General features: G+C 37.8%; 2 protein-coding genes across 3 annotated transcripts in view; both read right to left on the bottom strand.

Moving 5' to 3' along the window:
• Window positions 1-486: 486 nt before the first annotated feature.
• On the bottom strand, window positions 487-4,072 carry cysltr2a (cysteinyl leukotriene receptor 2a). 2 transcript variants are annotated; one of them, XM_066646546.1, is made up of 3 exons: window positions 4,013-4,072; window positions 3,146-3,338; window positions 487-2,307 (listed from the first exon to the last, which is right to left on the bottom strand). In XM_066646546.1, the coding sequence occupies exon 3, from the start codon at window positions 2,291-2,293 to the stop codon at window positions 1,286-1,288; it is 1,008 nt and encodes a 335-aa protein (XP_066502643.1). In that variant the 5' UTR covers window positions 2,294-2,307; window positions 3,146-3,338; window positions 4,013-4,072; the 3' UTR covers window positions 487-1,285. The 2 variants fall into 2 exon arrangements, with proteins under 2 accessions (XP_066502643.1, XP_066502644.1); XM_066646547.1 differs by lacking the exon at window positions 4,013-4,072 and adding an exon at window positions 3,434-3,550.
• Window positions 4,073-7,959: 3,887 nt separating this feature from the next.
• The window catches only part of rb1 (retinoblastoma 1), a 32,657-nt gene continuing 26,490 nt past the window's right edge, over window positions 7,960-14,126 (bottom strand). Inside the window, exons 19-27 of the mRNA XM_066646208.1 lie at window positions 13,130-13,266; window positions 10,756-10,901; window positions 10,424-10,528; window positions 10,208-10,321; window positions 9,896-10,041; window positions 9,501-9,531; window positions 9,268-9,410; window positions 9,115-9,161; window positions 7,960-9,004 (exon numbers count right to left, since the gene is read on the bottom strand). Coding sequence (XP_066502305.1) covers window positions 8,934-9,004; window positions 9,115-9,161; window positions 9,268-9,410; window positions 9,501-9,531; window positions 9,896-10,041; window positions 10,208-10,321; window positions 10,424-10,528; window positions 10,756-10,901; window positions 13,130-13,266 — 940 coding nt within the window. The 3' untranslated portion in view covers window positions 7,960-8,933. The remainder of the gene's footprint in view (window positions 9,005-9,114; window positions 9,162-9,267; window positions 9,411-9,500; window positions 9,532-9,895; window positions 10,042-10,207; window positions 10,322-10,423; window positions 10,529-10,755; window positions 10,902-13,129; window positions 13,267-14,126) is intronic.

Below are 14,126 nucleotides of genomic sequence, written 5' to 3'. Positions count from 1 at the left end.
TTAACTGGTGATACTGTTTATTTATAATAGTAGTTTGATCAAAGGATAATGGTTCCCCCTTGTGGATCTTGGTTCCTCCCAAGGAGCTCTTCTGATTACTGATTCTGTAAAGCTGCTTTACACCTTCTGTCGTAAAAAGTGCTACACTAATAAATTTGATTTGATAAGTATTGATGGTACCCAGCAATGTAATGTAAGGTCAGGTACTGATGATGTATGAATAATTAGGATCATTAACCCACTACAAATTATCCCAGAAGTTGGACTGAGCTTATCACTACAGAAAAGTATAAAATGCACTAACTACAAGACGTCTGTACAATTCTGAATCATAGTGTGTATAAGATTCACAGTGGTGGTACATTTTGGAAACAACAACAACAACATTCAACTTTACTGATTCCCTACTTGTATCTTGTAATGAATAAGGGGACAATTTTAGGTCAGAACCGTACTTTTAATTCAGTGTCTAAGAAATATGGCACACAATCGAGTCCTGAAATTCTTAAGACTTCTTCACAAGAGTAATTTTGAATATACACAGACACACACACACACACAAAGTTAAATGCTGAATGACTGTGTAAACAATTAAATTAATTTCTTTTTAAAGGACTACTAGGTAGTAATTTTACTTTAAAATCAACATGATGTTTCACTGAGCTGTAATGGAGAGAACAGAGGCTTTTTCAATGCTATTCTGGGTGCAGTACTGCAGAACCTTCACTAACTTTTGGTGGAGGGTAGGAAAGCACCCACTCTCGATTTCATGACACTGCTTTAATAGTGTATTACTCCACACGTATCAAAATCATCTCAAATATCTGACCTCATCTGAGCCAAAAACACATTTTGATACTGATGTGTGAAAAGCTGGACTCTAATATCACTGAGTCTAGTCAGTTTATTTTTGCCAATTAGCACAGTGAAAACAGGATTGAGACTGATGGCTCAGTCTATTGCTTTCACTAGCAATAAGTGTCAACTTATAATTTACAGTTCAGTGGCTCTCTTGCACATTTTTCCAGTTACAGTAACTCTGTGTATGTAGAAATATTTAAATTGAGTTCCGAGAGGTGCAGCTGTCTTTTTCAGTAAGTCCCCTTTCTCATCTCTCCTGTGCGTTAGCGGAGGTTTCAGGGTCTCTTGAAGGCAAAATAAGTACAAAACAGAAAAAAAGCTTCATAAACATAACCTTTAGGGCCACATGTTTCCTGTTGTTGTCATTTCCTGTTTCAAACAAATTGAGCAATTGTCTCTTTTAGAATCACCAAAGGGCATGGTTTCAGAAGCTTGGCAGGACCTGCAACTCTGCCCTCTGCTGGTTCCTCTTTTTGTCATCAGGCTGTGATTTAGTTCTCTTCAGCAGCTTGGCAAAGAAAGTTCTAAAGTTCTCCCCCACAAAGAAGAAAAGGATGGGGTCCAGGCAGGAGTTGGCTGTGCACAAACAAAGGGTAAGCACCGAGGCTTTACGCACCCCTTGGATGAAGTCGCAGGAGTTTTCGAGCCCTTTCCTGGCCGCCACATTCCATTCCACATATAAGAAAAGTGTGCGCATGATATGATAAGGCAAGAAACAGATGAGGAAAAACCCCATGCTGATGATGACAAGAGCACAGGCCTTTTTCCTGGAAGTCTTGACTGTGTGTCTGGACGGAGCAGGCTTCAGCAGTCTGAGAATTACAAAGGTGGAGCACCATAAGATGAGGGCCAGGGGCACCAAAAAACCCACAGTCAGACTTGCATTGTTGATCAGCATCAAGTTGCCGATGACTGTTGTGTTGCTAGTTACAAGCTCCAAGCATTTTTCTGCCCCTCCCTTGCTTCCCGTCAACAGCAGAGGACTGGAGGCCAGTGCCACGAACAGCCAGATGAGGAAACACACCAAGGGTCCACTACAGCAGTTCTGCAGACGCATGAACCTGTACGGCTGGACCAAGGCCAGGTAGCGCATGATGTTTAGAGCCACCAAGAAGTAGATGGAACCGTACATATTCAGGTAGAAGATGTAGCCAATGAGTCGACAGGCCACGGTGCCGAAAGGCCAGTGCGAGTGAGACAGGTAGTAAGAGGCTCTGAAGGGCAAAGAGCATACCTGCATCAAGTCAGACACCAGCAGGTTCACCATGAAGAGGTTGACCGACGTCAGGCTCCTTTTTCTCTTCCACATACTGAAGAAGACCCAGATGGACACAAAGTGGCCTGAAATGCCCAGGATGAAAATGAGCAGGTAGACGGTGGGAAACACAGAACGTTTGAAGTCATCAATGCTGCAGTTACATGATGAATTCATGTCACCTACTGGAACTGTAAGGAAAAAAGAGAGTTGTGGAAGTTTAGGGCAGGAAAATAATAATTTAGATAGCAGTTAATGAAATAACGATTGTAACTGAAAATACATTCTTGTGAATAAAGAGAACAAGAGAAATGAAATGAAGTTGCACATTTTTAAGACTAAATACCCAGACAGCGAGCATATATCGGTCCACTGGCACAAAAAGGCTGGCACACAACTGACTGTAGACCACTGCTGGTCCACCATCGGCCCACTCAGATTACTGTCCTGTACAGGATACAACCCATTTATAATCTCCTCACACAGATTTTACATTCACAGAGACTTTTATTCTGGAAAACAAACTAATATAAACATTACAAACAACTCTGAGAGATACAATAATGAGTATAAGCCTGGTATAAAATTATTAAATGATAAAAATGTTGACACTGTGCTGGATTCAAATGATTTACTAATCTTATTTATAAAAGATAACAAACGAACCTAATGAAGGAAAACTTGTGTATTGGACTGTGAATAGAAAAGTGCTAAAATGTGGCATTTTGTCTAAAATTCTGTTCAATCACCGGCGATCTGCCCAGAAAACACTAGTGGACCTCCAACTTTGCCCTCAGTGGGCCAACAGTGGTCCGCCATCTCCTTGCTCTCAGGGTATAAGCAGAAATAAACAGCAATAAGAGACTTTCATGCAGAAATTCTAATATACTGCGAGACTTACTACAGCAAAATATTTTATGACCGCAAATACTTCACAGTAAACGTGGCAAATTGTCTAATACATACAATCTAACATTTTAAAACACTGAGTGTCATACTGATATGAAAACAGAAAATGTTTGTAAGTACCTCTTAGTTTCTTCAGCTCAGAAAAGCAGTGTCTCGAAACAGGTAGGAGAACGTGTGGTCTCCTTGAACCGCATCTCAGAAAGAGATAAGGCTTGTGTTGTGTAGATGAGTTTGGGAACGGAGGGCGGGCTAAAGAGACATGTTTTGTCGGGGCATGAATTTCCCCTCAGTGCGAGTCATTAAATCCTCTTACCTAGGAAGAGGGCATATAAGGCAGTATTTTACAGGTGAGTTAGTTCTGAAAAAACAAAAAGCATAAAAAAAACCATAAAAAAATAAAAACCCAACTTCTAGTGCTGCGAGCTATTTAGAGAAGTCATAATAGTTCCCCATAGCCGTGAAATATTTTTCAGCTTTAGCCTTCTATTTCCTGTTTGACAGCATTCGTTTGATGACAAAAAGTACTCCTACAGTTTCAGAAAAAAAAAAAAAAAAATACAGCTCACTCATTTATTTTCTGACCTAGATGAAGATAAATTCTCATGACACATTTAACATGTTCTAATAACCCTTGCGCAGCCTCAGGAAAGGGCTAGTGAACTAGATTTGAATAAATAAACTTCAGAGGCTGCAGTTCTCTGCTGGGTTTGCATGATTAAATTCTTCAGTTTACATATGATCTGAGCAGTTATACAGGAGGACATTGACACGGTTTATTAACCCTGATCAAGACTAACTACTTTGAATAATTAGCGTCTGAAATCATCGACAAGTTTCGCATATGCCATTTTGACCAAATCTAGAATAAAATCTTTGTAAATGGAACAAATTTAAGTGTTTAAATTCCCGTGAACGCGCCAGTTTTAACAGGTTTTGTGATGGTGGAATCAGCATTTGGTTTCACTCGATAGAACATGTAATATTTACCTCATGGTTTATGTAAAAACACCAGAAACAGTACATAAAAACCCTTTCAACTGTGAAGAGAATGACTGTCAAAAATGAGATATATTCCAGAATATGATAAAATTTACTCAAACAATAACACAGGCAAGATAACGCTTTGAAATATCACTGGTTAAATCTTCAAGGATGAATAAGCTAAAAACATGTACTTTGCCGTGGGACAAAACAAAGTACTGACAGAAGGAAATGGTTCAAAAGACAAAGCTTTCTGTTCAGTCTGTAACGTGTGATGTGGCTTCTCTGTTAATGCTGAAAAATGCAATGAAAATTCCCGATTACTCAAAGTGCCAAAAACGTCATAGTCGAGGTCCTTATCACTGAATTAAGCTGCAGTCCAGCCACTGTCGCAAAATTGTGCAACTTCAACTATAAAAAAGACAATCACATAATCTACATTTAAAAGAGCTTGCATTTAACACCCAGAAATGAGACTGAACACAGCTCAGGCAAAGGTAAGGATTCAAGGTCCACTTTTCATTCTGTTATCTCAGTTAGTGTAAAAAAAAAAGTCTCAAAAATATGCATTAAATACGACACCTATCCCAGCTACTAATGGTTCTATCAAACTGTTTCTGTGAATTAATCTAGTTGTCAGATTCATTTTCAAGCCAGGACAGACAGATACCGTTTTATATGACAGATTCAATCAAATCCAGTGAACAAACTACACAAAGAAGTGGTTCATTATGAAATGTAAAAGAAAGTTAAATTAAAGACGTTACTGCTCTGTTTTTTTTTTTTTTTTAATTCTCCATGCCAAAAGACTCCTGGCTTGTATAACTGATCACTTCTCCTCTGAAGTACACTTTGAATGTCTCCCATCTCGTGCTGGCACTGGTTTGGTTTGTAGTAAATTAAAAGTAAAATTAACAGCAATCCCCCATTTGCTCTTCACATACATTCTAAACTATTCAGTGGCAATGCATCTACAGTAGCCTGAAAAGAAGTGGTTGGCTTTCTTAAGTGTTTGTAAATGTACTCTCCAGATATATTTACGGAAAGGGTGAAATTTAGGATATTTATTAATTATGGTGTTAAACCTGGCAAATGTGGGAAAACTAATTTATTAAGACAATAAATTAAACATGGCCCTAACTATTGTTGCCAATTGAAACACTGGAAAAGGTTATAAAAATCCAGCATGGAGTGCGACAAAAATCCTGGCTGTTCTTAATCAGCTGTGTCTATAAATTTGTGCAAGTATAAACAAAATGACAAGGGTATAAAAGGAAAACCTGCAGCAAGACCACAGCAAAAATGTGTCAGGAAATATAACTCTAAGCAATATGCCTTTAATACACAGCAATCAAATGAAAACCCAACAGACAGAAACAGAACTTCCTGTTTGTGATAAGAATGAAGGATCTACAACCCAAAACCAGCACTAGAGACCTAAGAGAAGAAAACATGGTTAAAGTGGGCTAAAGAACAGCAGTCATGGACTGTAGACGATTGAATGAACGTGATGTTTATATAACAATTAGATTAAAAATTATTTAAAATAATTTAAATAACGTAACTTTTAAAATTAAGAATGCTAAAATGCTCAGCTGTTTTAACAACAAATGGTTTTGCATCAAATATTTTAATTTGCTACAAAATAAAAAACCTATTCATGTTGTGACTTCGTAACTTTTTTCAGGGGGCATATTGTTATCCCGTGCCGTTATCATTTACTATTTATTGTAGAATTCCACTGTATAAAATTAATTTTTTCTAATTTTGACTTTTGCCATTTATAAAAAAATATAAATCTGACATGAGCCATTTTGAAGGTGTGGGTGTGCTTAGTCAGTGTTTTTCTTTACATAATGCACAACACCTCTACAAACGAGGTATAGCTACATGGTTTAGTTAACTACCAACTAGCTAGCTGTTCTCAACAATCAAATTAAAACTGTTAAAAAAAAATAAACCTATTAGATGTTGTACTTACTGTAAACACTTCAGCTAACATTACAGTGGTATGAAAATGTTTGTGCACCCCTGATAATTTTCAGGGTTTTCCTTTATACATCTTTGGTTGTTCGGATCAACAATTTCAGTTAAATATACCATATAGCAGCCGGACACAGTGATATTTGAGAAGTGAAATGAAGTTTATAGGATTTACAAAAAGGGTGCAATAATTATTTAAACAAAGTTAGGCAGGTGCATAAATTTGGGCACCCCAACAGAAAAATTACATCAATATTTAGTAGATCCTCCTTTCGCAGAAATAACAGCCTCTAAATGCTTCCTATAGCTTCCAATGAGAGTCTGGGTTCTGGTTGAAGGTACTTTGGACCATTCTTCTGACTCCATCTGCAGCAAGATGTTGTAGGTTGATAATAATTGTTCTCACCATCCTTCACCTCTGCTTATCTGAGATTTTTCTTGGTCTGCCACTTCAGGCCTTTACTAGAACTGCGCCTGTGGTCTTCCATTTCCTCACAGTGGTAAGTGACAGTTGAAATCTCTGAGATAGCTTTTTGTATCCTTCCCCTAAACCATGATGGTGAACAGATGTTGATGTTATGAGGCTCCCATGTTGCCACTCTTCAGAGAAGATGCAAATTGGCCACCTTAACCCTTTCTCATAATTGGATAATTGGATTCACTTCTCAAATATCACTGTGTATACGTTTGCTATATGATATATTTAACTGAAATTGTTGATCCAAACAACCAATGATTTATAAAGGAAAATCCTGAAAATGATCAGAGGTGCTCTAACTTTTTCATACTACTGTATATTAGCTCCATGTACATTTGTATTCCTTTGGGATTGATCACAGCTAAAAATTATTTCAGCGAAGGAACAGTTTTGCTTAATTTTACTAACTGACCTGAAACGAAGTGGGGCTTTGTGGAATAAGACTAAGGGAGGAGTAGTAGAGGGATGGTAATTGCTAGAATAGATTACAGTAGAGCAGTGGCACCTTGTGTTACGAGAAATACCCCAGAGCCCAGAAGGCCAAAATCCAGAGGCAAAGGTAGAGAAAAACTAAGTGAGAATTATGTACACATCAAGACAAAATAGAAGAAAACACTCAGCTGAAGAAAACATGGCCGTTCTTAGACTCATCATTAGAGTCGTAAAACACAGTTTAACACTCCTGATACAAGCACCAAGAGCCGCTGTGGGCATGCCTCGCCTTTTTTCACTTATAGTCTATTGAAACACATAACTGATATTACATTGACCTCTTCATTTTATTTCTTTCAAAATGCCATCAACAATGCCCATAAATTTTCTCATTAATGTATAACTGTGTTTAAAACATTCAGTTTAGGCCTAGCTATTTATATTCTCTCTAAGTTTTAGTAATTAATTTAGATAATATTGTGTAAAGCATGCAAATTTCAAGTATTAAAAAAATGTGCGGTAGTGTCGCAGTCACACAGCTCCAGGGACCTGGAGGTTGTGGGTTCAATTCCCGCTTCGGGTGACTATCTGTGAGGAGTTTGGTGTGATCTCCCTGTGTCCGCGTGGGTTTCCTCCCACGGTCCAAAAACACATGTTGGTAGGTGGATTGGCGACTCTAAAAAGTGTGAGTGTGTGAAGGATTGGCGCCCCCTTCAGGGTGTGTTCTTGCCTTGCGCCCAGTGATTCCGTGTAAGCTCTGGATCCACCACAACCCTGAACTGGATAAGCAGATACAGACAATGAATGAACATGCAAAAATTCAAGCAAGGTTTTGCCTTGTGCCCCCGGAACAGAGGAGTAACCAGGGGCTCACATGTATCTGTGGTAAAAACCATAGGTGGTATTTCGAGGTTTTGGTTTGAAAATGAGTGGTACTTGGTTTGAGAAACACTGCAGTAGAGAAACAGCAAAAGTATAGTCAATGAGTATGTCTTACTTGAAGCAATAACATTCACTGTCAGAAAAAAACATGTAGAAAGCAGATTCAATACTACATCTTTATACTTTATTTTCCTAAAAGACACATTAATAAAACAATCTTAAGTCAGTTTTTAACAAACTTTTGTTGAATTTAAATCATTTGTTTGACAAAGTGACAGAATTACATAAATGTAACTAACAACTCAAAAACAAAAAGCACAAGCTCTGTCCAGAAAGCAAACAAGAAAAATGTTATATATTAAAAAGAAATATATGTACATGTGCCCGCACACAAACACATACACTCCCCATTCACATAATAAAACAACACGGGAATCTATTAACCCTACCACACAATGTTAAAGGACAAAGAAATGAAAGAAAAAACAAATAATCATCATTTCAAGGCAATTGGGGCATTCTATAGTTTTGGGAGGTCTTAAGCTTATTAAAATCTAGACCTTTGCTAAAAAAGGGAGTGTGAGGCATATTTCTGCCTTCCCCTTCAATCACAAAGCAATAGTATCCTTACCATACACATGATAATGCTATTTATGACTTATGAAATATAGTAGTCACACATGTAGGTGAATCTTACGTTGACTATGTGGTAAAGCCAATTTAAAGAATATGTTAACACTAAGAATAACTTATTGCAAGACACATGTCCTTCTTTAAATCTTGATGCAGTTTTCTTTTATAATACGCAAAGATTTTAGTCAGACTGAAACATAAAACCTAAAATAGAAAAACAGGTATTTTAAGGAACAATTGAATTATGCTAATAAGGGGGAAAACAAACAAACAATAACAAAAAAAGATAAACGTTTATGAAATCAGGAGGCACCATGATACTCCCTGGAGGGAAAAGCTAAAATAACCCTCTTAAATTATAAATTATCATATGACACTGACTTGTATTCAGATCATTTTGTAAGAGGTGGTTGTAATATGTGCTGATTGCTATTATATAATAATTTTGGAACAGTTAAAGTAAGCAAAGGTTACAAACAGCATACATTAATGCAGGCCCCTGATGACGCAACATGCTGGTTAGGGCTTGGGGTCCTCTTTCTCAGCTTCCTCCTTCAGTTTCTGTTCCTGCATGCGGCTACGAGCCGAACCTGTGCACGAAGGCAACAGAAACCGATTTCAACACTAGTCAACGGCGAAGGGTACTGAACAAAAATAGAAACCAAAAATGCATAAATAAGCTTGTGTCCAAAAAACTCACTCATTTCTGTCAGCTTCTGGATTAGTGTAGACTCTCCACTTGATTTGCTGTAAAGACAAAGCAAAATTAAAGGGGCAAAAAAATAGGTCACTTGGATAACAACCGCTGTCTTACAGTACACACATCAATACAGAACGAAACTGAATGGCTCACCTCCCATCAGCTTCATCTTGTCCATCCACATCAAAGCGTAATCTCTTCAGAGGTTTAGGGGCAGAGTCTCCTTCAAGTCTCCTTTTCATAGACCAGTCAGTGCTACTGACCATCTGATTGATCTTTTGAAACTTGTCTGATGACTATTACACAAGCACAGGATAAGATATTAGACAATACAAGTCATTAACATGGTATACAGTGGATACACATGGGTATAAACTGTTACTTACGCCAAATGATTCTCCGATTGATACAAGGATCCTGTAAGAGAAGTAATGAATTACATAAATTGTTCATAAGTAATGGATATACAAACAGTTGGTTCTTTTGCCAAATCTGATATTGATCAAAGCTAGGAAACTCATTCTAGTTTACTGCATCCTAGCACAGTAGGCGGAGAGGAGCAGAGGTTATGCTAAACGTGTGCCTATGCTCAAATGTCTGGGCTTTTCTTTTGAATATTTATGAACTTGGGGGCTGCCGCAGTCACTGAAAATATACTTGGGAAAATGAACCCGAACCAAATCTGTGCAGTTATAACTGCAGCACCAAAGGTAATTTTTAACACACCAAATATTAACACCCTACTAATGTTAAAATTTCTGGAACAAATATGAGCACTGACCTGGATCGGGGAGTCATGACTGTTGGAGTCATGCGGTTGCTCTTCAAAGGAGAGATATAGACGTTTCCGCCGGGCACTCTCAGTGGAGAGCTGCAATATTTGTATGGACTTCGGGGGATATGGGGTATTGGAGAGAGGGGAGGTGGCTAGGAGACAAACAAAGCACCAATTTTAGTGGTTTAGCCTTTTAGTGGAAGTTTAGCCTTCTATAACAAGCCACTTTTGGGCACTTCTAAAACAGCAACTCATTTTCAATATTACTTTCATCCACCAGGAGGCACTGCAGCACACGCAAGCCGATATAGTGCTCACCCGAGAAGAGTAGTACTGCAGAATATTTGTCTTCAGCTCCTGCATAAATACCAGGTTGTAGAAGACAATAATGGAGTCATACTGGCCTTCCCTGATCAACACACGCTTGAAGGTCTGGAGAATAAAACATTGCATACAAAACAGTAAGATTTCCTTCAACATAGGAGACAAAGTTTAAATCCAAGAGAAAACAGCAGAGATGTTGTGGGGCTTTACCTCCTGGTTTGTGTTAGGAAGCTCCTTATACGCAGTCACGATTGTTTTGAAGCGCAAATCTACATTTTTCACCTTGCATATGGCATACATAGCAGACATCATAAGCTGAAATGAAAGAGGAAATCAGGGTATCTTTAATAATGCGATCCAATTTTACGTCACCTGTAATTAGAACAATATTTCTGGAACAATCCTAGACAAATGTAGTATTGTGTTTGCAGCAACTTTCAAAGATTTTAAGCATATCAATTAATTTCTAGATTGTTTTTATTCAATTTAAAAATAGGAAAACAAACAAACAAAAAACTATGTATCACAATCTCAAAAATTACCTGGTCTAGGTGTCTATCTTTCATTAGCTCGTACTCATTCTGTAGTGTGTGTTGAAGCAGAGTCCATATGATGTGCTCCAGCTCCGGATGAGAACTCAGCAAGTGAGAGAAAAGCATTTTCAGTCGGAGGTAAGCCATTCTGTAAACTACACACAGAGGGTAAAAAGTTACAATCTTAAAAAGTACAGTTTGTTCTTTAGTAGAGAATGTGAGAAGAAAGAAAATTCCTACTCTCCATTAACTATCGCATATTTTTTGCAGAAGTTATAATAATGCTTTAAAAGGACGTATTTTTCTACATTTTGTCTTAATGCTCATTTGTGGCTATGTGCACTAGAAACTGTCATAATTCTGGTTCTTCATGACATGTTTTCAATCTCTAGCTCTGAGGTTCTTTAAAGTAATTATATAAAAATGCTCTCTGTTCTGACTGGCTGCCCTACATTCAACCTCCTTTCAAATAAAATCAAATTTATTTGTATAGCGCCTTTTACAACTGATGTTGTCACAAAGCAGCTTCACAGTTGTTTCAAAGAAATCTAAATCAAGACTCTTACTCAGCCAAAAAGGTCACTCATCAATTCTGTCAAATGTTTTGTATAGAGGATACAATTTAACATTTGTAGGGCTGGGCAATTAATCGAAAATGAATGAAAATCAACTTTCTGAACTTTGAATCTACATAACCTTGTTTATATCTATTATATACATTTTTAAACGGTTTTATTTTCTCTTTTATGTCATGTCCCCACTATCTGTTCATGTACTGTCCCTCTTAAAACCACACTACCAAGCTGTAGCTCATACCAAAAAAACCCACTGTGTCTGTGGTTTGGACGTGCTATGTTTTGACTATAATTAAGTCACTATACAAATATAATTCAAATGTCAATGCTGAGAAAAAACACTGTGACCAAAGCACAATCAAACATCAAATATACATTGTGCTCAAAAGAGAGTAAGAAGCTCTCAATAACATTAAATATGCTCCAGCTCCAAAATTTTTCAAATTAATCGTGATATTGATTTGCACTCATATCACCCAGCACTACTATGGAGGATTCTGTTTTCTTTGGAATCTCTGTAGTGCCAGGCAAGAAAATGCTACATTACTTTATTTAACACTGGCTTCCTGAATCAGGAGTGAAGCATCTCCTTACAGAAAACACTCCCTATGTGACCAACCAGTTGAAGTACCAATGGCACTACGTCTGGCCAGCAGTGTAGCTCCCAAATTGGCCTTTCTTGGAGCATGCGTTTCCCCAGTGAACTGAAAGAAGGGAAGTGTGGTGATTCAGAGAACCAGGGTTACACAAGAAACCTAGAATTGTCTTTCATCATTCAGTCAGCATTTCACTATGAGAAAGATCTAGCTGAGAGAGAAGCTGTCTCCACCCAAACTAATGATAGAACATTGTTCCAGAACTTTTGTGAACATGTGCGATAAAGGGGGATTGGAACCTATGACAGGGGCCTGCAACGAGAACCATATGTGTCGGAAAACACACTAACATCCATCTGATAAAATCAGATTAACGTGTCTGAGGACCAGATAGCCACAGCACATATATCACTTACAGAAAACTTAAACAAAAGAGCCCAATAGGTAGCCATTCCTCTGACAGAATTAGCTTGAGGAGCAGTAAGCTCTTGATAGTCTAAACTATAAATTAAATCATAGTTGACACTGGTGAGCCACAGAGGGACACTGGAGAATTCTCTCTCAAGCATGTCAGAGGGTATATCGCAGGAGTGGTTGCAGGTGTCTGTCTGAGAAAAGGGCACGGAGGACGTCTATGTAACTGGTGCACAGAGAGTGAGGGTCCCGTGCTGTGACCAGAAAGGGGCAAACTGTTAAAAGAGGAATGAATAAAATCTCAAAGTTCCATGAATAATATTTAAAAAGATGTGAAACCCCAAGTTTGTCAATAAAAGGAAACAATTGGTCTTTCAGCTAGCTGTCAGATGTGCTGCCATAGGTCCATCACAAGGAGGCATTTCCCATAGTAGAATACCAAATGAACAGTGAAAGAGTAGTTTGTTTGTTTTTTTGCAGTTTCCTTTCTTTTCTTTCTTTTTGAGAATGAATAGCTGGTACTGCATCACAGCCCTGGGCTTTGTTTATTTTAAAATCTACATAACAGTGCCACATGTCTGAACTGGTTACAAAAAACAGTTCTAAAGACATTTAGAGAGTAGATGGGGAAAAAAATGGAGAAGTAGCAATGCTACGATAAAACCAGAAACATGTTCTGTTGTAATGTGTACAGTACTGACAACACAACACCTTTGATCTGCTTAAAAACCTGCAACAGAAATATGATTTACATCATTAGGTCAAATATTTCACAAGCTTAGATCAGGGACACTATACGTTTCTTGTAGAAGAGACTCAGAGAGTTGGAGCGATGCTGTCTGGTGCCTGGGACAGGAAGCTGGGATGACGGGACGGCTGAAGTGTCTGTCTCTGCAGCCGTGGCTCGACGACTAGGCCTCAGTGGCGACAAATACCTGACAGAGTTTTAAAATAATAATACAAAGAAAAAGGAAGAAAAAAAAAATTCAGTCACATCTCTGCTATTCACCATCTATTATAAAGTGGTATGCAAAATTGAATACCACAGGTCACGTTTTGTGAGTTTTTCAATATAGATCACATCCACAGGATGCAATTTCAATTAATTTCAATCAAGCAGCAAAAACCCACATTTGTTTCCTTCCATCTCCAACATGTTAAATGATACAAATGAACAGTGAATTTGTAGAGAAATGAACTGGAATGTTTCTCTGTTGAGGAGTTGTTAACTTTTTTTCTTAAATAATGAACAAAACAATTTAACCAATGTCTGCCTGAGTACAGAATTCTTGATGTTATAATTGCTTTCTTTAATTTCCTGTTAAAAAGATATGTACTTGTAAACAATGAAATAAAAAACATCTTGCCAAACCCTCAAACAATCTAGAGCAGGATTTCCCCAGTACACAATGTCCAGATAATGATTACACACCAATTAAGGGGCATGATTTAAAGGATAAGCAACCCCCCAGACATGCCACTTCAACAGTTTCAACATAGAGATAATCTGAGGTAGTTATTTCAGACCACTGTGTACTCAGCTGCTGTATTTTCTTTTTTGGCAAAATGTATATGGAGGTATATTTGGTGCCAAAGCCCTGAGCACATGTGACAGTGAAATTTGTAGAAAATAGTCACACGTGTGTATTAATAAATTTGACATCACAGAGAAAATCTCTTCAGGAGTTGCAAACCTGTAGATTGTTTTCCTCTCCCACTAATACAACTTAACAGTTACACCTTTAAAAATTCTTCATTGCAGGCACACAAATCCTCTGTTCAGAGACTGGGGAAC

The sequence above is a fragment of the Hoplias malabaricus genome, chromosome 15 (assembly GCF_029633855.1).
Source record: "Hoplias malabaricus isolate fHopMal1 chromosome 15, fHopMal1.hap1, whole genome shotgun sequence".
In the NCBI taxonomy this organism is placed as follows: Eukaryota; Metazoa; Chordata; class Actinopteri; order Characiformes; family Erythrinidae; genus Hoplias; species Hoplias malabaricus.
Note: the sequence above shows the minus strand (reverse complement) of the source record. Positions and strands in the feature narration are given on the sequence as shown.